Source organism: Apium graveolens, chromosome 5, assembly GCF_009905375.1.
Source record: "Apium graveolens cultivar Ventura chromosome 5, ASM990537v1, whole genome shotgun sequence".
NCBI lineage: Eukaryota > Viridiplantae > Streptophyta > Magnoliopsida > Apiales > Apiaceae > Apium > Apium graveolens.
The window spans coordinates 308,154,198-308,177,693 of NC_133651.1; the positions used below are offsets into that span (position 1 = coordinate 308,154,198).

Genomic DNA, 23,496 nt, shown 5'->3' on the forward strand with positions numbered 1-23,496 from the left:
CTTATGTTAAGATGAAGTTATAGAGCGCAAGATGCTCGGACCCGCAGTAGTCCAAAGGACCAGGGATATAATAGATCTAATCAGAGGACGGCTGGTAGTAACCCAAGATGGACATAAGAGGTATGCTGATTTGACTCGAAAGGACAAAGAGTATGAAATAGGGGACCTATTAATGTTATAGGTATCCCTTGGAAAGGATTGATGAGATTAGGAAAGAAAGGAAAGCTAAGTCCATAAATTGTTGGACCCTTGGATATATTAAGACGTATTGGGAAGTTAGCATATGAGGTAGCCCTACCCCCGAACATGTAGCAAGTCATAACGTATTCCATGTATCAATGTGAAGGAAGTGTAATTCAGATGCCAGATAAATAGGGGCATATGAGCGCATAGACATACAGCCAGATGTAACCTATATGGTGCAACCAGTAAGGGTTATGGATTGAAAAGGAACAAGTGCTCAGGAGAAGGGTTATCAAACTAGTCAGAGTTGTTGGTAGAACCACAATGTGGGAAAATTTACTTGAAAGTTAGAAAGTGCAATGCTAAGAAAGTATCCCTATTCATTTTCCATCTGATTCCGGGACGAAATCCTTTTAAAGAGGGGAGACTGTAGTAACCCCAATTTTTGGAATTTTTGAAACCCTTATGAATAGTGTTTTGTTGGTTATGCTGAATAAGAAAATTTTTCATGCCACATTATGTAGGGGTTCTTTTATTGTTATTCTGATATCTTATTAGCACTCTATATGATATATAAGTGTATGTAAAGATCGTCAGAATCCAAATTTGAACCTTTTGATTTTTCCCGAAAATCCACCAGATACCGAAAGAATTGAGTATAAGGTAACAGGATAAAAAGGATTTAAATTCAAGGATTTTAAGAGAGGATCATAAAAGGAATATAATGTATTGAGAAAGGTTAAGGGAACCTAAGTAATAAGATCACGGGTATGATCCCTCAAACGATAAACGAAAATGAAACTTAAGCGAACCGTATAACAGATCAGCGGTGATTAGCCAAGTAATTAGAAGCTAATCGAAGAGATTAGTGGGGATGATGTCATCAAACCAATAAGAAGAGGACAAAGGTGGGAGAGTGACATCACATGGTGACATAAGCATGACCAAGCAAAGTGTGTTGTTGGTTGAATTAGAACCACACAAAAGTTACCATGGTAATAGGGTAATAAAACAAAACAAAACAAATCAAAAATCAACCAACCAAGCCAAATCAAAACAAAACACAAAAACACAAAAGCTCTTCCCTTTCTTCAAAGAAAAGCTCTCGGCTTTTATCTGATTTCAAGAGAAGAATTTTCAAAAATCAAGATCCAACCATTGTTAAATCACAAGGTAATTATCCAAGGTCCCTTATGCTTAGTTATGGATATCCTATAAGTTTGAGCTCCTAAATCATTCACAATCTCTTCCTAAAAATCATGGAAGAAGATGGTGAATAGTGTTTTTCAAGAACTAAAATTTTTGTTCTTGAAGTTTTGTTTAGATTAAGCTTGGATAAGGACTTTTAAGGGTGATTCCAAGCTAATTACTTGATTCTCCACTCTCCAAGGAAGGTACAGCCCCTCCAAACCCTAACTTTATTTGAGTAATTAGGTTTAGTTTTGTTGTTATAATTCATGAGAGGCTTATTATTGTGAATATAGAGATTAGTTGGTTTTGTGAAGTTCTTGGAGTGGTAATTCTTGGATTGTTGATTAATGAACTTAAGAGTAGTTTAAATTCATATTTAAGAATAGTATAAATTGATAATGTGGAGTTGTTGGGGCTGTTATGATGAATTATGGATGGAGTTTTGATTGGGTTGTGATTGTGAGTTGATTTGGAGTAGTTTAAATTTGGGTAATCGCGTAAACATAGCCGTCGTAATGTCCGATTTACTTTAGGCTGTTTTTGTTCTTAACATTAGGACCCGGGTACTCACTGTTAGGTTTTGACCATTGCCATGATGAGATAGTTCCTGTTACGAGCTTCGTTTTGATATGTAGTTCGTTTGATTCCAATGTACGGTTCAGGAGAAACGACCGTTTTAAGTAACGATGTTTCGCGAACGAATCATTACCCCTCGCCTTACTTTGAAACATAGGTTAAAGACCTAAAAGGACTAATTGGAGTATGAAACAATTATGTAAAGTGTATTATGCAGTTGGTAAGACATTCGCGAAAGAATCGCCTTAAAACTCGTAATGGTTAATTTATTAAAAATGGTGGAGTTGAGTGTACTCGAGCGACTTAAGAGAATCAGTAAGCGCAAAGCGAGCGTTAGAGTCTAAATTGGTTAAAGTATATATTGATAAGTGACTTTGGTTTAATTCCAACTTATATGTTTTTATAGGTTACCAGACTCGTCCCAAGGCATTTGTAAGCCCCAGTCGCTCAGGCAAGTTTTCTATCCGTTATACTGTTGTTGTGATGTATACCTTTGTATATGCATTATCTTGTGCTGGATGCATAATGGTTATTTAGCAAATTCTTGCGATATATTGTAGCATGTGATATGGTATATATGCATGCCTATTTCGTATTCTTGACACATATATCTGTTGATTCAGTTGATAATACCTATGCTAGAGATAAGCGGTATTTGCGTATACCCTTAGTATAGGGGACCCAAAGGTGAACATTTTTCTAAAACCGGGAGTCGATGCTCCCGAGTATGTTATATATATTTATATATATATAGATATAGTTTTCAAAACTATGAATCGAATAAGGTTTATTCGATAACTTTATTTTTATTAATGAATATTATTTTGAATATTCATTCGAGGACTTATGACTCCGTTTATTTTATTAATGAATATTATTTTGAATATTCATTCGAGGACTTATGACAAAGTTGCTATTCTGATAAAAGAGTTTTTGATTACTTACCCAACACTCGGGAAGTAAAATTCTTGGAACAAGTTAATCCATTAACAGGCATCGCCTTGGAAATATCGGTGAGTTTCCCTTTCCAACTGGATACGACTTCTTGGTGGAGCCGTATCAACAAGTTTCTACTTGGGGAAAGTGGGGACGAGCTTTACGTTTCAGAGTCATGGATTTCATCTGAACTAGGAGTGGCATAAGTGGTCGAGTGGCGCCGGCCCAGCCTTATTATATTGGCCAAAATGGCCTGGAAGTTTCACAAAATGGTACATTCCTTAGGAGTCCAGTGTTCGGTTGACAAGTAAATCCGACAGGTTCTCCTCTACATGTAGAAAATGGTGGGGTTGTACTACTACGACTGATCATCGTAAGTGGTCTTCCTGGCGCGGCAAACTCCCATAATGAGTTCATCATCCAATTGGATATTTCTGCAACACTACATAGAGCACTTCGATAGAAAGGCTACGGTTGGGCGATTGTTGAGTGTTGGCAGGGTCGAGTTTTCAAAATGATGTTTGCATCAAGTGAAGTATTTCGTAACTTCATTTTATTTTGATGATATTTTAAAGATTGATTCTATACAAGTTTTGTCTTGTAGCTTAATCTACGGGATGAACTATTTATATATTGAACAGTGGTAGTTCAAGTGGTATTCGGAAAAGATATAAGTATATTGGAGTATCTTGTAACTTCATCTTTGAAACTTATATCTAGTAAATGATTACCTTGTGCATGTCAAAGATTTTCAGAAAAAAAACGTTGAGACAAGGTTAGATATATGAGATCACCTTGCAACGATATTTTTATACAGTTGTAAACTGGAACTCTGTGGATGTTATACATGTCAGAGGATTTCAAATATTGTGAAAAGTATATATATATGTATATATATATATACTGAATATTTTGTGACTTGTTCGCGTTATGATATCAGCTTGGTTCATTTCTTTTGACCAAGACTTTCCTGAGTACTATGAGAATACTCATATATTGTTAATCATTATACATATTATTTTGGTGGGCTTGTTGCTCACCCTTGCTTTCTTCTTTCATCACACAACAACAGATAGAAAAGATGAACATGACCAAGCTTCCAATTCGCAAGCGGTTAGGAAATGTTCCGCAGTTTTCTGGAAGCGTTGATGCCGCTGTAGCTGAGGTAGAAATTACCAATAGGCTAGACTTTCAACTTCTGAAGTACCAGACTTATGTATCTATATGAATTGTAATAATGGCAATGAAATGTGAAATTATTCAGAAACCTTTTTAAGGTGTAACGGTTTATAATTGTGGAATATAAGGACTTGTGATATCTTTGGGTATTCATCTCTGAGACTATAACGGGTTATGGTGTGTCTTAGTATGGGGTCACAACATGAGGTTATTTATTATTAATTAAGTGAAGTGATATTGTGGAAAGAAAGACCGTGACGATCCGGATCCCTGACCCCGGATCTGGGGGTGTTACAATATCATTATGTTGACTCTGCACTAGAGAAGTGAGAGCATTGACCTGAGCTGTGAGTGAGTCATTTAAGGCTTGGAGAGTTGAAACTTGTTATTGTAGAGATTGAATCTGGAGATTTGTTGATGTAAAAAGAGGTTGTTGTGAACTTGAAGAGATAGGAGCACCAAAAGTAGCTTGAAATGTCTCCTTGTTGAGAATTAGCGAAGTCGGAGATCAGGATTTATGTCACAATCAGGATATGATCGATTGCTATAAAATGATTATCCATTGAAAGCTTCAATATCATCCGTTGATATATATATATGATTATCCGTTGATCAAAGCTATCCGTTGAAGAATGAATGGATGATAAGTCATGACTGCGAGATAAATCAGAAGGTGCTGATTTATAGGATCGCGATTTATTTTGATATGTATTGTAACATATCTTGTAATTGATAGAGGACTGATTTGTAGATGTGTAGTATATAAACACATAATAGGTTATCACAATAAAAGTGATAAAGCAAACTCAAGTATTCGTGTAACCTAGAAGCTCTTAAGAATATTGCTCATAAGAGAGTTCTGTAAGAGTTTATTAATGATCAATACAAACTGTTATCTGATTCATCTGTTTTTACTTTACTTTCATAAACATTGATTTGTGTAGTAATTATATCAAACCCCCATAAACAATTACTTTACTGGGCAACACTCCTTGATCCCTTGCATTAAAAGAGCAGATGGTTCATATCTTGCTTGATAAAGTTGATCCAGTTTGACCCTTGTGTCATTGTTACTGGTAATGTGATTCTGGACAACTTCATGCAAAGCTACAAAGGATAGCTTCAGTTGCTTGATGATTTGCTCCATGCTGGACATATCTATCCTTGTTATTTGATCAGCAAATTTCAGAAATTTATTCTTGATCTCAACTTGAGTAGCATAAGGTCATTTGGCTTGTCCTTCACCAATCTTCTAATTTTGTCTTTAATATTGTTCAGAGTCTGTTGCAATGCTTTACCAATAAGGTGAAAAGCTTTGAGTTGTGCCTTGTAGACTTCTGTAACAACATCATAAACCTCCTGGGGATTAAGAGTTTTGGAATTGCTTCCCAAGATGGTTACATACTCCTCTCTAAACCTAGCCAACAGCTCATCCATCTATAGACTAAAGTATTTATCTAACCAAGCATGCACATTTCCATCATGTTCAGCCTTATTGGCAATCTTTTAATGTTTTTCTTCAACATCTGTTTTGTAAGACACCAAGATTGCTTGATAGTCCTGATTGGATATGTCCGTTGTAAGAAGCTGTTGTATGATATTGGAAAGTCCAGTAAGTTGATCTACCCGAAGGTTATTTATGGTGATTGGTTGAGCCAGAGCATCCTGTAGCTACTGGGAGATTAAGTGAGTGAGTTATTGAGTAGGGTTTGATGTGGAAGGGATGTATGTTGGGTTTGAGGTGGATGGTTGGGGATCAGGAACATTACCTGGGACAGATGCTACAGTTTGACTCACAGTTAGAACTCTGGTTAAGATAGTGTATTGTTCACCAATAATGGGAACCTCCAATTGAATTGAAGGGGATTTAACCAGGTTATTGTCATGTACCGTGGTCTCAAACCCTTACTCTTCTTGCAGAGAGCTGTCACTTAAATTTGTTTGACTTGCCTCCCCTATAACAAGCTCATTAGCAATTGGACTCCTAGCTTCAATTGTTAAGGCAATCTCAACTGGGATTTTGAGGGGAGTTGACCCTACAGGAGGAACCTCCAATTGAATTGTAGAGGATTTAGATAGCTCCCCCTTAGGAGTACTACCCTCAAACCTATCAATCTGTGAAGATTGTTTAGCATATGAAGGTGCTTGAGTAACATCCACAGGGTCTTCAGTTAAAATTGATTGAACCCCTGTAGTTTTGATGGTGTCATCAAGCTCTACCCCAGCTAGTAGCCTATCACCATATAGACGTGGTTCATGGGTGGTGAGTGCAGTTTTATGAACCATATCACTTTATTTTTGTAACACTTGAGAATTAGATTTAAGTATTTCATTGTATGAAGAAGAAATTTTAGATATAAGATTAGTAATTCTAGGATTGAGTGTTAGCAGCTCCATCTGAATGATGGAGGGAGCTTGAAAAGATGTGCTCTGTATGTCTATGCCATGCTTATTCCTTCTTTCATACACTTGAATGTGTTCAATTTTTGGTGCAGACTCTTTACAAGGTTCACTAGGGAAAATGCTTTGTTCAATAGAGACACCCTGTTGAGAGGATGCCCCTAGAGTCTATTTTATACCCTCTTTTTGAACTACATCCTTTTGGGAGGATGCGGAGGTAGCTTGAGTGGTCAACTCAGTTTGCTTTATCTTCTTTGGCTTCTTCGCCAAGGTTGACTCTGGTTGAGTTTGATCCTCACCACTCTCATTAAAAATTGTCAAAGGTGTCTACTTTCTCTTCTTCTTACTCACTTCACCCTTTTGAGAGGATGAAGTGGTTGGTTTCCTAGCTGTTATTGGTAAGGAAAGAAGGCTCTCAGTTTGGAAAGACCCCTGTTCGTGTTCCTGTGTTTGTTCTTTTACATGTACATGAGCCATAAATTTACTAATTGTTACTATAGACCTCATGTCAGGCATAGGGTAAGGGTAAGTCCTGAATCTCTCCAACATAAACGGAGTGATTCTAAGACTTACATGTACCTTGATCTTTGTAATGAGTGATCCAAATACAATTTTGGATACCTGTTTATAGTTTCCTATGTTAGTTCTATCTATACCATTAAGTAAATGCATGTTATGCACTTTATGATTTAAAGCAGACATTATAATCAATTCCTTCTTCCTGTGAGTAGCCTTTTGCAACCAACCTTGCTTTATTTCTTCTTACAATCCCATTTTCATCCATTTTGTTCCCGAACACCCACTTTGTTCCAATTACACTTCTGTTCCTTGGTGCAGGAACCAACTTCCAATCTTTGTTTCTTTTAAACTGATTTAGTTCCTCTTGCATAGCAGATATCCAATCAGGATCAAGTAGAGCTTCCTCAATTTTCTTAGGCTCAACTTTTAAAAGAAAGCATGCATGTAGAAATTCATTAGCAGTTGCACTTCTAGTCCTCACTCCAGCATTTGGATCAACAATAATTGTTTCTCCTGTATAACTCATATCCATTTCCTAGGTGTGAGTTTTTTTACTTGAATTTTCTACATCTTCTTCACCATTGGCATGACTTGAATAACTTTCTCCTCTTTCTCCCCCTGAGTTTGTGCTATCAAATTCAGGTGTTCGAGATGAGCTTCCATTCTCTTGATTCACTTGTTCAGTTGACTCTTTATCCATTATATTTCTTGTGTTGATTTCAGCTTCATCTTCAGACTTACTATCAATATTGAGATTTTTAAATTTAAGGGCCTCAGCTTCATTATCATTAAGGCATCCCAAGCCTGGACACTTACCATCATCAAAAGTTACTTATGTGCTTTCCATAATTTTATTTTGTTCAAGCACATAGACTATGTAGGCAGTTCTCTCCAATGAATATCCCAGAAAAATTACTTGAAAAACCTTAGAGTCAAATTTTCCCACATATTCAAAGTTGTCTTTTAGAACATGGCACTTGCTTGCAAGCAATGAATATGCTTCACAGTAGGCTTCCTTTTTGATAAGATTGATTAGGGTGATTCTCCAAGATTATTGTTGATGAGATATCTATTTTGAGTATAGCATGCAGTGTTGACATTATCTACCCAAAAACTTGTTGGCAATTTGGCATCTTGTAGAATTGTTCTAGCATCCTCTACTAGTGTTCTATTCTTTCTCAACTACCTTATTTTGCTGAGGTGTTCTAGTAGCTGATAATTATTGAACAATGACCTTGTCTTTACAAAATTAAGTTAAAGTTGCATTTCTAAATTTTGTGCCATTGCCACTCCTCATTCTCTTCACACATTTCTGATTATCAGCCTTCTTCTCCATCTTCTTGATGTGCTCAATTATGATGTTTGGAGTTTCTTCCTTAGAATGCATAAATTCTACCCATGTGTACCTTTAGCAGTCATCCACCATCACAAGTGCATATTTCTTCCTTGAAATTGATAAGACATTAACTGGTCTAAATAAGTCTATGTGAATAAATTGCAAAAGTGCACTTATGGAATTCATAGTTTTGTTCTTGTGACTTGACTTCTTCATTTTTCCTTTCTGACAAGCCTCACAAAATTCATTTTAAGCATTATAGAGGCTTTTTTACTAGAATATTGATTGCCTTGAAATTCAGGTGATAGAGCTTTTTGTGCCATAACATGCTTTGCTCAACAGATGCCTTGGTATAGAAGAAGCATATTACATTCTAGTTTATTGAATTTAAATCTGCAATAAACAAACTTCCCTTTCTTGCTCCTTTCAAAGCAATTTCACTAGTCTTTTTGCTGATTATTGAACAATCTCCTTTGTCCAAAATATTGAATCCTCTATCTGTGAATTGACTAACACTCAGGAGATTCACTTATAAACCAGCCACCAGTGCTACACCTTCAATGATAACATTTCCAGAAACTAAATTGCCATATCCCATTGTTAATTCATTTGTTATTTTCCCCAAAAGTCACTAATGTATCAGCCATCTCCTCAAATTGTGATAGCAGGGCTTTATCACCTATCATATGTCTTGAGCAAATGGATATTTTCATTTTTCCCTGCACATAATGATGATTAAGTGTGTTTAGCTACCCAAGCAGTGCTGGGTACTTTCTTCTTGCTAACAGAATTTGCAGAATTAGAATAAGTTGATTCAGAAGAAATAGTGTGAACAGATTATTTTGCATTAGAATTAAATTTTTTTCTATTGTCTGTAAATCCAGAATTAACATATTTCAAATCTACTCTCAGTTTATGATAACTTGTCATCACTTTTATGTTATAAGGTATGCAGTTAAATTTTCACAAAATGAGTAAGGGACTTCTGCATTTGTTTCATTTCACTTGCAGGCTCCCACTTTTGGCATGCTAACATCTCTTTTACAAAGGTGTGTTAGATGATTTGTTGAGCCACATTTCTGTCATTACTTTCTGGGGGCATCTGCAACAAATGCAAAGTTGTTGCTCTTGTTTACTCATATCTTGCCATTCCTGTTCTTTTTATTCCTTAATGTATTCTCAGTCTTGACTTCTTTGACAAGTGTCTTAGGGACCTGGTTAACCATGGGCTTCTTCTTTCTTTCAATAACATGAATGTTTCCTTTATTTTTTATTTCTTTATCTTCATCTTAAAGTTCTTGCTTGATGAACATCTCCTCATCACTAAAATTGACCTCACATGCCTTAAACAAAGGTGAATCAACTTTTCTCAGCATTGCTGGGACATCTTCTTTCACAGTTGCTTTGCTCTTATCACCTTCATTCTTCTTGTTATTTCTTAAGGCATCATAGTCAAGGCCAATGGATATGTTAGCACATGGCTTTTTCTTCTCATGGTACTGACCATCCAACTAAGAAGCATTCCTGAAAGACTTCAACTTCACTTCATTATTTTCTATCTTTTCCCTTAACACGACTTCTATTTCACTATCACACTTCAGCTTGTTCTTCAAATATTCATTTTCCTGCTTGACAGTTTCAAGCTCAACAAGCTGCAGTTCTAAATTTTGTTTCTCAATCGTAAGCTTCTCATTTATCATTGTCAGCCTACTCACTTCCTCAATAGCTTCCATCATGCTTATGTGGATATGAAACATCTTTACACTCATCTTTTTACCAGTTTCTTTATATTGGCTTGTATTTAAATCAATGGTAGTTAGAGTTGGTACCTCTAATTTTAATGAGGATGATTTTCCTTGCTCAAGATCCATTAACGTATATTTTTCAAACTTTTCATTCTCATTTTCATCATCAGTATCATCCCAACTTTTGCCCTCTGCAATGTATGCTTTTGCAGACTCTTTCTTCAAGAGAGCTTCATACTTTTCCTACAATTCCAAATATGCCTTGTCCTTCTTCACCTTCTTGGGCTTCATGCAGTCAATAACAAAGTGACACAACTCATCACAGTTGTAGCACCTTATCTGTGATCTGTCCATAGATCCAGTTTTGTAGCCACTTGTGCTAGCTAAGTTATACTGAGCTTTTGGTTTCCAATTGTTGTTGTTGGAAGAATGTCCATTGTTCTTGAAAAACCTTGGCTTCTTGACTCTAATGTTGGAAAATTTCTTAGCCAAGTAAGCCATGGATTGGTCCATTTTATCTAACTCATCCAAGTTGTAGAATTCATATCCCTCCAGTTCCAAAACTACTTGCTTTTGAGGTCCTTTGTTCTTTTGTTCCACAGTTTGAATAACTGGAACTTGATCATCTTTCTCATCTTCACTTTCTTCACAGTCATGTACAACTAAGACACTGGAACCATCAACCACATGTCCATAGTTTGCTTTTAATGACTTTTTTGCAGTATTTCAAGTTCATAAGTTTTCAAGATTCCATACAGAACTTTCAATGTTATTCTGCTCAGATCTTTTCCTTCTCTAATGGCTGATATCTTCTGTTTAAGATGGTTAGGAAGAGCTAGCAGGAACATCAATTTAACCTCCTCAGCTTCATAATATTTATCATGTAGTTGCAAGTTATTTATCAATTTATTAAACCTCTCAAAAACATCAATAATTCCTTCTTTGGGCTTTGCCATGAATCCCTCATACCGAGACACCAGTATTCTCCTTTGGTTGGATCTAACTTCCTATATACCTTCACACAAAATATCTATTTTCTCCCACATATATTTTGCTGTGTCATAGTTGACAATGTTGTTGTACATGACATTGTCACGTGACTCTATCAGAATTAATTGCAAGCCACTATCTAGATAGACTTTCTCTTTCTCAGATTCAGTGTATTTTGAAGGGTCTTTAGGTGCAAAATGTGCTGGAATGACCATGTCTCCATCTGTAAATTCATCTACCCTTTCCATGGGGGTCAAAGGGCTATGATTGAGAATATGGATATATAATGGATTGGCCATCCTTATGAACAACATCATTTTCTTTTTCCAAAGTGTATAGTTGGTTCTGTCAAAGGCTGGTATCTTAATACTGCTTATCTTCTGTGCACTAATACTTCCAAGATCTTTATCTGTTTACTTTCAAATTTTACTATGATACCACGTGTTATATATTGAGTGAAACATAGGGGTGTATGTGTTTTCTTGATTTTTAGGCTTTTTAAAACTAATTTGGAAAGTTGGTGAACAAAGCAATTTGATTGTAGAGATACTATATGTAGTAGAATATAGAGAACATGCACAACAAACACAGTATTTCAAAACTCCCTTAATTCGTATTAAATTAAGTATATCTTGTTACAAATCCTGGGTTCCTAAGAATATAAGAACTCAGCTTCTTCCTTCAGAGAGTACAAGAAAATTTAGATTTATTTGTTACACCTAAAAAACAAAGGACCAGTGTTTCCTAAATAGATTAGTCAACACAGGTTTACACAACATGCAATAATATGTACTAAACCCCACTATAAGTTATCTCTAATCATTCCATTAATGGATTACTGAATCCTTGCAAATCTTGTAGGTTCGTGACCCTCCTTTGTCAGTTAATCTTACCGCTTGATCTTGCACTCTTCAACCTGCTTTTGTAGACTTTTCAATCTAAGTGATTATATCGTTTGTTGATTAATAATCTTGAATCTTTAACTATCGGCATTCTGTACTTGAGGTACATATCTAGATCTCCAGTTTTTCTATAGAGAACTGACATCCCGATAAGTATAATGACTTATCGAGATATCTGAGTTCTCTATAAGTGTTTTTGACTTGTCGAGGTCTCTGAGTTCTCTATAGATGAACTTGGCTTGTCGAGATCTCCAAATCTCTGCTTATGGAAATGACTTGTCAATATCTCTGAGATCTCTATATGCATTTTGACTTGTCAATATCTCTGAGATCTCTAATTAGAAATTAACTTGTCGATATATCACATCTTCATATCTTCATTTTGCTTGTCGATATCTCTGAGTTCTCTATATGCAGAAATGACTTATCGATATCTCAGAGATCTCTATTTATACAAATGACTTGTCGATATCTCAGAGATCTCTATATACATTTTGACTTGTAGATATCTCTGAGATCTCTATTGGTAATTTGATTTGTCTATATCTCCAATCTTCATATCTTCATTTGACTTATCGATATCTCTGAGATGTCTCTATAAGCAATTTTGGACTTCTCAGTAAGTCATTATGGAGTTCTCAAATGACTTCTCTATATGACTTGATCTGTGACTTGTAGATATCTTGACATAAATTATTTTTCCTAAAAGAGATTTATTCAACTCCAAGCTTTTTCACCATTTTTTTGAGGCATGATTTTGTTGATCTTCTTCCAGAGTTTATTCTTACGCTTGAGACTGTTTACTGAAAAATACTCCAGTCTAATCTTTGACCTTTTTATAGACTAAAGTAATACAATGCACAATTCAAATTTAGGCTATCATACAACCAAATCTTAGGGTTTTCAATGTGACTTAGTCTTGTTATGATATAGGCATGTCTTGCACAACAAAAAGTGCAGTTTCAGTTTTGTGATAAGTAATCCATATTTAAAGATACCTGTTGAAGCTTCTTTAGATGAATTAAACTTGCTTTCTTTTTCTTGCAAATATTCACTCTCCCTTCCTCGTTGTCATCATCATCCACAACCGTTAATACAACTGATTCAGCATTACATCGCAACCAGCCTTTGCTCGCTTTTTTCTGGGATCAAGAATTAATATATTTAGATGCATCAATAGGTAAGTGCAAGAAAAACAAATTACAACGACAAGGCAATATAATGCAATGGATTGCCATTAAAAATATGCCTGGAACTTGGGAAGGCATCAAAAAGTTCTGAAGTAACTTTACAAGTTATAAAGTTTTTTGTTCATTTAATAATTAGATTTAAAAAGCATATACAGTTAAATTATATTTGATCATTTTTTCAACTGGTATTTGTATATAAGTAGTGCCAAGAAACTATTTATCTTTCTTCTTAATCCTAATTAATGAACTCTGTGTTCTCAAGTAATTTGGGAAGCTGCAAATACCTGGGATTCCTTACTCGTAATCTTGTAAATTTGACGTGCAAGGGACTTTCGTTTTAGAACCTCTGGCATGTATGAGAGTTCTACCAGAAAGCGATTAAAAATTTCCTGAAAATAATAAGCAATTTAATGTAAGATACACTGAAGGCCAAAATTAGCCATGATAAACATTAGTTCCGCTATATGTATAGATGTTGCTTGTGATTTATACTTCTATATTATTTACTTTTTTTATATAAAAATAACTTTAAACTGTGTTGGGAACATGTTATTCATTATTTTTTACATATCAGGGATTGTATTATCATGTAGACTTCTCAAGCATAGGCAGAATTGAACGCCATCTTGTTAGGGGGAATACACACAAATATAGAACCAAACAAATAATACAAAACACACACACAATATATGACGCGGAAAAACCCACGTCCCAACTTTTATTATTAATCCAAACAATTATCAATTATACAATCAATCTCACTGAACGGTATTCACTGACACGATACTTAAGCCAAACAATCCCCAAGCATACATCAAAATAATAACATGACTTTGTATGTAGAGTTGTCACAAACTTGACCACCAAGACTAATAACCTAATCCCATTATAATAATAATTTTCTACTCATACAATAATTACCCAACTCAATTATGATAATAATTGTCTACTCATACAATTATTAGCTAATCCAATTATGATTTCTATTACCAAGTCCATACTACCTATTGGGTTTAACCCCAACAATCCTCCCTTCAACCAAATATGGTTTCATGCACAACCGAATTAATGGTCACTATCAAGCTATCGATGTCGATTTGCCAACGCCTCCCCTTAAACAATAACCCCTCCTTCTAACACAAAACGATTTCTCTTATCATTTCAACCTTTGAGTACCTCGAAATCCCCTTTAGTGACTTCCAACATATTGTTCTTGATCACAATAGTATATCCCAAATCAACTAATTTACCCAATAAAATTAGATATCGATTTAACTACGGTATGTATCTTACTTGAGTTAACTTCTGAACACGACCATTGTAACGTTTCATTGTTACCTCACCAATGCCAGCAACCTTTACCCTTTTCCCGTTCAGTAAAGTTACCTATCTTTCCATCACACTTTTTGTAGGAAGAGAACCACTCCATCCTAACACATATGTGATGTCTTCATTAGCTTCTACCAGCAAAACACTACCCCATCCTTGATTTTTCTTCAACTCTCTCAAGTATTTTCTTGCCTTTGGACACATAAATCATATATGACCCAATTTCTTACAATAGAAACACCTGATATTAGGGTTATCTTTCTTAACATACTTTTTTTCCGTTTCACGCGCACGTACCACGAATGCACTTCCATCAGATGTGTCACTCGATTCTTGTTGTATCAATCTTTCGGCCTCAGAAAGAACATAAATAGTCTCATCCAAATCTAACTTCATTTTCCCAACCAATAAAGAAGTCATCACATTATTATACTTCTTCGGTAGAGACACTAGTAGAAGAACACCTTTGTCCTCATCCTTCAAATTTTCATCCAAATTATGCAGTTGGTTGATTAAGCCATTAAAACGATTTATATGATCTCTTAAATCTCCTTCTTCTTCCATCTTGAGCCCGAACAAATCTTTCCTTAAAAATAACTTGATGGCCAAAGACTTTCAGTGATAAGTATTCATTAACTTCTCCCACAAATTCTTGGCATTATCCTCTTCAAGAACATCATACTTGATTTCTGGTGCAAGGGCCAACTAGATCATTGATGCTGCACGTAACTTCATGTCTCCCCAGTTTGTATCATCTACTTCATTAGGTTTTTCTCTCCAAGAGTCGCATATAACCCTCGTTGAATTAACAAATCTTTCAATGTGCTTTTCCACAATGTAAAATTATTTCTTCCATTAAACAATTCAATCTCAAATCCCCTAACCTTCTCCATCACGAACCTTGGTTCTGATACCATGTTAGGGGGAATACACACAAATATAAAACCAAACAAACAATAAAAAATACATACATAATATATGAAGCGGAAAAACCCACGCCCCAACTTGTATTATTCATCCAAACAATATTTATCAGTGATACAATCAATCTCACCAAACGGTATTCACGCACATGATATTTAAGCCAAACAATATCCAAAAATACATCAAAACAATAATATGACTATGTATCTATAATCATCACAAACTTGACCACCAAGACTAATAACCTAATCCCATTATAATAATAATTGTTTACCCAACTCAATCATGATAATAATTGTCTACTCATACAATTATTACCTAATCCAATTATGTTTTCAATCACCAAGCTCATACTATATATTGGGTTTAACCCCAACAATGCAGGCGAACAACATGAAATCCAAAACAAAATGTCTTGAGGACCATATCCATCACTTGTGATATATTATTACCCGGACATAATAAAAGCATTTTACTCCTTGTAAGTTCTTTCCTCTCAGCTTAAAAGAAAGCCCCACTTTAGAGTTTAGAGGGTACATAATATTATGTATCCTAATCTTAAGCATCAGGTAGTTCATAATATCCTACTTAGTGAACTCACAAGTTTTATATTTTATATACCCTATTCGCAATTAAATATATTTGAAATAACATGTATAATGATACATATGATTTATGAAGCATAAAGTAGGTAATACCCACGTTTACGTTTTGTTACATGATACTCCCTTCATCCCATATTACATGTCCCCTTTGAAAAAAATAGGCATATTAATGAAAAGGTTAGTTAGATAAGGTTTTCTATCAAATTCCCTTATTTAATGCATTGAGAATTGAGCTAAATTTTAAAAAATCAAATCTTGGAACAATAAATATAGGGATAGTTTTGGAAAATTACTCTTAAATTTGTATTGAAACAAGAGATGGACAAGTAAATTGAGACAATTTTTTTTCAAAAGGGACATCTATATTGGGACGGAGGGAGTAAAATCTTTGGACATAGAAGCAAATTTTGAATTATCGTCTGGGGAGCAAATTTTGAAGTATCGTTTGGGGATTTTATGCCAATGTTGCACCCATCAGCAGAGGAAGTTCTTCCACTTTTATGAACATAGACCTACCAATAAAAGCATTGTTAGCCATAGTCCCGACACGAGGTATATCAATGCCTCTTGCTCCAATACCAGTTGCAACAAGTATGCCATCCTTATTTCCTCGAAAATTGTTTATAGCATGCAGTAAACAGACTGTTTCAAACCAATAAGTAATTATGTGTACAAAGACACCAGAACAGAAATAAAAAGAAGCTGACTACTTGAGGATCTAAAACCTAGTGGTAGGGCTCCCCCATCCTTCCTTGTCAAACTAGAGTTCAAAGGGCACTATGTCCACTTGTAGAAGGATCACCCTGAAACTGATCAACAACACACGTCAAATCACTACCGACTTTGTAGTAGAAAGCAACAAAGTTCAGTCTGACGAAGTTCGTTACTACCATATTTTTTCTAGACAAATAGCTAAGTAGGGTGATGTACACCTTGATTAACTGGTCAATTTTCTGAGATTTTAAATGTATGGAAGTATGCACTTATTACCCCCACTGAATGCAGTTGAAGGCTTTAGGTGCACCGAGGCACATAAGTGTTGAAAACATGAATGGACTCAACTATATGATTTTAACTTAAACATAATATATGATAAGGACACACACTTTTATTTCACACTGAAGAGTTTTTACAACTTCAAGCGACAGCTTGATTTTCTTTTACTAGGCTTCAGCCTTTTGATTCCTATCTATTTAGAGCTACAGCTCTCTTTTTCTCTCCTGATTCACTTCTATATGATATATTATTAACTCACCTGCACGTTCTATTTATAAGCCACAACATAGCATCTTACACTAACGCTTGCTGCATGTTGACAACCCACAAAAACAAACTCAGCAGTAGTTTATTACTTTAACAAGCCGGGTTAGAATTCTATCAATAGGCATAGCCTCTTGGAGCCTAAGCGGAAGTACAAAGGTGAAACTTAATATTATGTATTCAGAAAAAAGACATATTTGGCCCAAGTCTATCTTTTCAGTGTTTTTATCTGAATAAACTTTGTTACAACATATATCCCACATCAACTACCTTCCAACTAGCTCAAGGATATTATCAATAAAAGGGCACCATATTAACATTCTCTACAGCATACATAAGTGAGCTCGTTGTTGCATATCTCCATGAAGCACTACGCCATAGATTGGATTCTGCAACCCCAAGAAACCGTAACTAAAGGCCAAAAAAGCGTTGCTAAAGGCCAAAAAGGCTATGGTGACTCTTTTTCGGGGTTGTAATTTTAGGCGTTGCAATAGAGTTTTTTACAACCCCGGTGACATCCTATTGCAACCCTTGGTTATCCGTTACAGAAACATGCTATTGCAACACCAATGGGGTTGTAATAGGTCTTGAAAAGTGTTACAGTAGGGTTTGGGCTATCAGTACAATATTTGTGAGCCCCATAATGGGGCCCACATGTGGGGTATCGATGCAACCCTTTTGCAACACTGTTTTGTATTTTTTGGAACACTTTTTAGTGTTTTTCGCAACGTGTTTTAGTGATTATTAGCAACACTATAAAGACCTATTGCAACGCTTTTACAAAAAAAAAATGCTAGGAACTGTTTATAAATTAACATGCCCATAAATAAGATCATTGTCTTAAAACTAACACAATCCGCGTAAATCTCTTTAAAATTTATATTAGCAGTAATGTATACTATTTTAAAATCTTTACTGCACTACTACACAGGAAAGAACATAAACATAACTAGATTGCTGATATATGACTTAAATCAACACACAGTGTGAGAGCATTTTATGCCATACTCTTCCTGATCATCTAGCCAGACACATGCTTTCACCTATCAGCCAATGAGGGTTTATCAAGGAAATGAAGGCACAATTTTTCGAGAGCATGTACCAAAACCGACATTATACCCGTTCCCCTGCGAATAATTCAACACAATGAACGAGTGTTGGTACATATAGTGAATGAACTAAAATTTAGCATCGCAATATAATAATACAATTCTCTTCAAAAATATTAAAGAAAAATGATGACCAGGTCACTTGAAGAATTATATAGATGATTAGATTTAACATCTCAATCCTTGTGGCTTATTGATTAGTTATGTCCGTATCGAAACATACATAGATTAATTCAGAATTCTCGCATGTTTTGATTAAAAATTGAAGTGGTAAAGAGGAAAGAGCTAAAATATTTTTTGAAACAACCGGTGAAAATCACTTCATCACCATCTTTGAGAAACTTACGGGTTGCCCCCTCCTAAAGACACAGGTTTTTGTCCATTCCATGTCAGTTCTAGTAAGCATCAATATGATTCCGGTTCCGGTAAGAACTCTCGATAACCATTAAGCTTTATATACTATTGACGGATACAAAATAAGTAATATTAAATATTAAATTTTACTACTTCATAATTAGTATAATGTGCATATTTTAGCTTACACAAACCTAAATGTAGTAACATTTGTTAAGACTACTTGTTACCATCGTAACTGCTATATGTACTTTTTCCCATTAAATATCAAATTTTATAGGTAAATATTGATATACCCTCAAAGACTAGAGACTTTTTTGTAGAATGAAAAGAGCATGTAAGCTTTGTAAAGACATGCAAGACGCTGATACAGACTGCAAATTCATAGAGAAAAATCTTACAGGTCCACTTATTGTGCCAGTCCCAAGAAGATCACCAGGCCTCAAATTACAACCATTTATAGTATGGTGAGCAATTTGTTGAGTCAGTGTCCAGTACCTGCACCATAGATTTAGAAAATGAGAACACATGATAAAACTAATAATTTACAGCAAATTGCAGTAACTAAAAATATAGGCATACTTAATTTGTTTCTGTAATACATAGATGAAAGAAATAATATTGATCTCCTCAAAATATTGGCATGAAAAGAAGAAAAACCAAGAAACAAACATCAATAATTAATTTTATAATTTAGCATAATTTAACAGCAGAAGAAAAGATTAGAACAATGCATTTACAGTGACAAGAATACGAGAACGGTGGGTTTCTTCACAGAATAGTTATACAAAGGAAATGCTTAACTTATTATTCAGACCCCAAAATGGAATTACAAGTGCTCGCATCTATATTGTCTTTACAAGACACTTGCTCAACTTGTTTACACACCCACAAGTTTTACTAAGTAACAATGGTAGACTTGATACTACTCACCGAGGTTACCTAACAATCTCTCCACTGCTTCATGCACATTTCCTGATGTAGCATGCAGTGCCCTAATATTCTCTTGGGTATCAAAGAAACCCATTTCTTGAAATTGCGATAACTGAGTAGCATAGAGCTCTTCTGGAGGCACTACAAAGACAGAGCATGGAAACAACTTCAGTGTGGCAACAAATGCAGATATAAAAAAAGGCAAGCAATTTAAAAGTATTTAGCTCAAGCATAAGAAAACATACAATTAGGAGTAGGTGGGACATTTAAGCCACTGGCTCCAAGTCCGCTAAACATATTCATCAACATATCCAGCCCCATGTTGTTTTGTGCTCCAGCATCTTGAATTTGAAGAAAAACATGCATATTAAAATAAAAATATATTCAAAACCTAGTAGAGCTATATATCATTCTGTTTCATATATACCTGCAATCCCTCCGGTTTGAGCTGGTTCCCTGCAATCCCTCAAGTACACACTATTAAAGAGAAACTGAGAAACAAATATGGTGTTAAAGCAAGTAACACATTCTCTGTTAATGTTAGCTATGTTGCTGCACTAAGTCTAAACAAGAACTTCCATTAAAAGTTGTAGGTGAGCTATTGTTACTTGTTATAAACTTGTAATTATTTCAAATAAAATTACTTCCATAGACATTATTTTGCAGTTTTGATCTAAGCTATTCTACGTATGAGAAGTCAAGTAGTTGCAACCTTATATTATACGTTCAAAAACGACCCTATTGAAGAAAATGGGGTAAGTGACGTGACATCTCTTGATGCTTTAAGTTCTACAATGGTACATAAATACAATTAAAATAGCATTTTTCTATTAAAATCTTAACTGGACTGTTTGATTTATAATTTTTTACTCAAATAGACTTGCAGATTAAATTTCAACAAGTAATATGGGGAGAGGATTTATCACTTTTTCTAGTTTGCAGTTTGACTTGATAACTTTGAAGTTACACACAATTAATTGCACTATCTAAACAGACATTAACTTGTATCAAGTAAAATTTCTTTTACTTTAAGTAAATAAGTAATTCAAAGCAACATTTTTTAAGGTAACTACTAACCCCATGAGGCTTTGGCTGAACCACCTTGGAGTGATTTTTCCATAAGTCTTCTGGCGTCTGAAGGATTATTTAAGTAAAGTAATGTCACAAATTTAAACCAGGACTTGTAATTTCAATAATTTGTAATGTAGGACAGTGCTTACAGAATTTGCATAGGGAAGCTCTCGCACTGCTTCATCAATATTTTCTACAGTTTCTCTCACCTGAATATAGATTAGAATGAACTTTGTGAGAATGAATAAGAAAAACCACTAGTACAAAAAATAATTAAAAAAAGTGAGGTTTCTCTATGTAAGAGTTTACACCAACTTAGAATTCTCTTTCGCAGTAGCCTCAGGAATACTGTTCTGGAGTGGCTCAACATGTTTGCTTCCATCTAGTTGTACCCCAATGAAATACTGAACCTCTCCTTGTACACAGAAAAAAATAAAAATTTCAAATTAATATGCATATGCAACAACTGCTTTCAGCCTGACTTTGCTGGTACTATACCTTCTGGTCACGCATAGGCTGCAGATAAAACAAATTTCAGAATTTCTTGCCTGAGTGAGAGTAAAATGAAAAATAATGACCGAGATGAACCAAAGAAAATATCACACACTCAAACACATGTATATAAAAAAGCCAAGGAATGTATAATAAGAAAAAGAGCAAAGTAAATACAAGATGAAGCTTAATGTACCAGTTTTAATATAGTTAATAAGTTGGACAGTAACATCCTTATTGTTATCGATTGCATCCCTAATTTTCCTCACAGTGGTTGGATCAGTTTCAGGTCCCTAAAGATACCTGTAACAGCAATTCAAGCCAATGATATTTAACTATTATTAACATTGAAAAAGTTAATCACAGTGATGCTGAAACTTATCAACATCTTGAATGACTAAAATAAAGATAAAACCAAATTATAGAACAATCTTAACACAAGTCACACAGTGACTATGTTTCTGTCCTCACCTCCAGTTTCTCCCCAAAATTTCTTCACGAGTATACTCTGTCAACTCCAAGAAGCTATCAGATGCGAAAATCTGTTTTTTTTCCGACAAATTAGTATCATCTTATTTTATATAAAAATGTGAATTCTACGAAGATAAATTAATGAAACATTAACAATAACAAAACACGGGTAGTAGAGATATCAACGCAGTAATACTAGATAAAAATTAACCTGCAACAAACTATATTCCAAAGGCACCATACCGATCTAGAAACACAAATTCCACTAGAACTCGATCAGGCTCGACCTGATACCTCGATTGAGCTGAATATCCTTGGTGAGAATAAGTACACATTTGCATCCTTAAGCTGCAAAAGCAAAACTCAGAAAATGAAGAACAGACTTAAAATGAGCATCTTACAAACAAGAGGCTGAAATGGAAGTAGAGGCTTATTTATGCCTTGGTGGCTAGTTGCTTTTAGATGATTGATATAATGATTTCCAAGCTGTTTGCTTTGTGTGAAACACTGATTGTGTGCAATCCGTACTACGACCCTGTATTGTTGAAGATAATGTAGTTCCTACCCTCCTCAGTCAATGCTGTTAGTGTTATCTACAAAACTCATAGTATTAGGGAGATTAGACCCAATCTGAAGTAGATAGGAAAAGCCACAAAAACAAAATCAATCAGGTAATTTACAATTATTAACCTAAGAACATATGGAAGACATTCTGGAGAAAATGCACTTTTCAATAGAACACACACTAAATTGCTACACAAATTCATCAGCAAGCATATCAACTAAGCAAAACATTCTTACTATCTGTTATTACCAGTGATTACACAATCTGATAAACGAAAGCATAAACATTAACATCAACCCCACCTAAAAAATTCACACAATCACCTCAAAAAACATACACAAAAAAATAAGAAAAGAGGAACAACCTTGGTGCCAATCTCAGAATTAAAATAATACTGCTGAATAGCAAGATGAAAATCTTGAACATTAAAAGAAACACATTCCAAGGGGTTAGTTCTACACCTCTCATAAGCATCTTCAAACATTTCTTTAAGCTTAGCTCTGTCTTTTGTTTGTGGTGTTGGAACACTCACACCTGGGGCTGTTACTATTATTAAATGACACAAACAGCACAAGTAATGATATAAAATGTAAATATATGATAATAGAATCCGAAACCTGGAAGTGCAAGCATAGCGCAAGAGGAAACATGATTAGGAGACTTCTCGACCTCAACGAGACAAACAGAGGGGGCTATACCTCAAAATCGAAACAAATCAAGGTTAACCCATTGATTTTGATCCAAAATCACACTTGAACCCTAAAGTCTTGAAGAACACTCTTCAATTGAAACCCCGAATAGAAACCCATATTAGTAAAAGCCTAACCCCAAAATTTTGAATCTATTTTTTAGAGAGGGGAAATTGAAACCTTATTTAGCCCCAAATAAAATCCCCAAATTTTGAAGCCCGAGCTTCCCAATTTTCAACCCCCGCCTTAACATTTTTTTATTTTAATTAATTTTTTTTTCTGTTTTTAAATAATATTTTTTAACATTTAATTATGAATAATAAATAAATTCAATTATATATATTGTAAATCAATTCACTAATGACGATAAGTTTTTAAACTTTCAATTACACTAATATTATTATTTTTGAAAAATAAATAAAATCTGTATTTCAAATACAACTACACTATTTAATATTATTTTTAATATTTTTTATGAAAAATGAAGAAATTCAAAAATATAAAGATATTGTACATAAATCCACTAGTAACTTGTTAAGTTTTATAA

The 23,496-nt window shown here is 34.7% G+C and overlaps 1 protein-coding gene across 15 annotated transcripts; it reads right to left on the reverse strand.

The window, feature by feature from the left end:
• Positions 1-18,072: 18,072 nt before the first annotated feature.
• On the reverse strand, positions 18,073-23,151 carry LOC141659362 (ubiquitin domain-containing protein DSK2a-like). Of its 15 annotated transcripts, none has more exons than XM_074466190.1 (15): positions 22,878-23,149; positions 22,722-22,794; positions 22,136-22,288; positions 21,907-22,043; positions 21,696-21,766; positions 21,421-21,527; positions 21,231-21,248; positions 21,044-21,136; positions 20,882-20,941; positions 20,739-20,795; positions 20,089-20,152; positions 19,907-20,002; positions 19,662-19,802; positions 19,130-19,226; positions 18,073-18,392 (listed from the first exon to the last, which is right to left on the reverse strand). In XM_074466190.1, the coding sequence occupies exons 6-14, from the start codon at positions 21,475-21,477 to the stop codon at positions 19,213-19,215; spliced, it is 600 nt and encodes a 199-aa protein (XP_074322291.1). In that variant the 5' UTR covers positions 21,478-21,527; positions 21,696-21,766; positions 21,907-22,043; positions 22,136-22,288; positions 22,722-22,794; positions 22,878-23,149; the 3' UTR covers positions 18,073-18,392; positions 19,130-19,212. The 15 variants fall into 15 exon arrangements, with proteins under 15 accessions (XP_074322291.1, XP_074322290.1, XP_074322289.1 ...); XM_074466189.1 differs by having other exon boundaries at positions 22,722-22,800; XM_074466188.1 differs by lacking the exon at positions 22,722-22,794.
• Between the last annotated feature and the right edge of the window lie 345 nt (positions 23,152-23,496).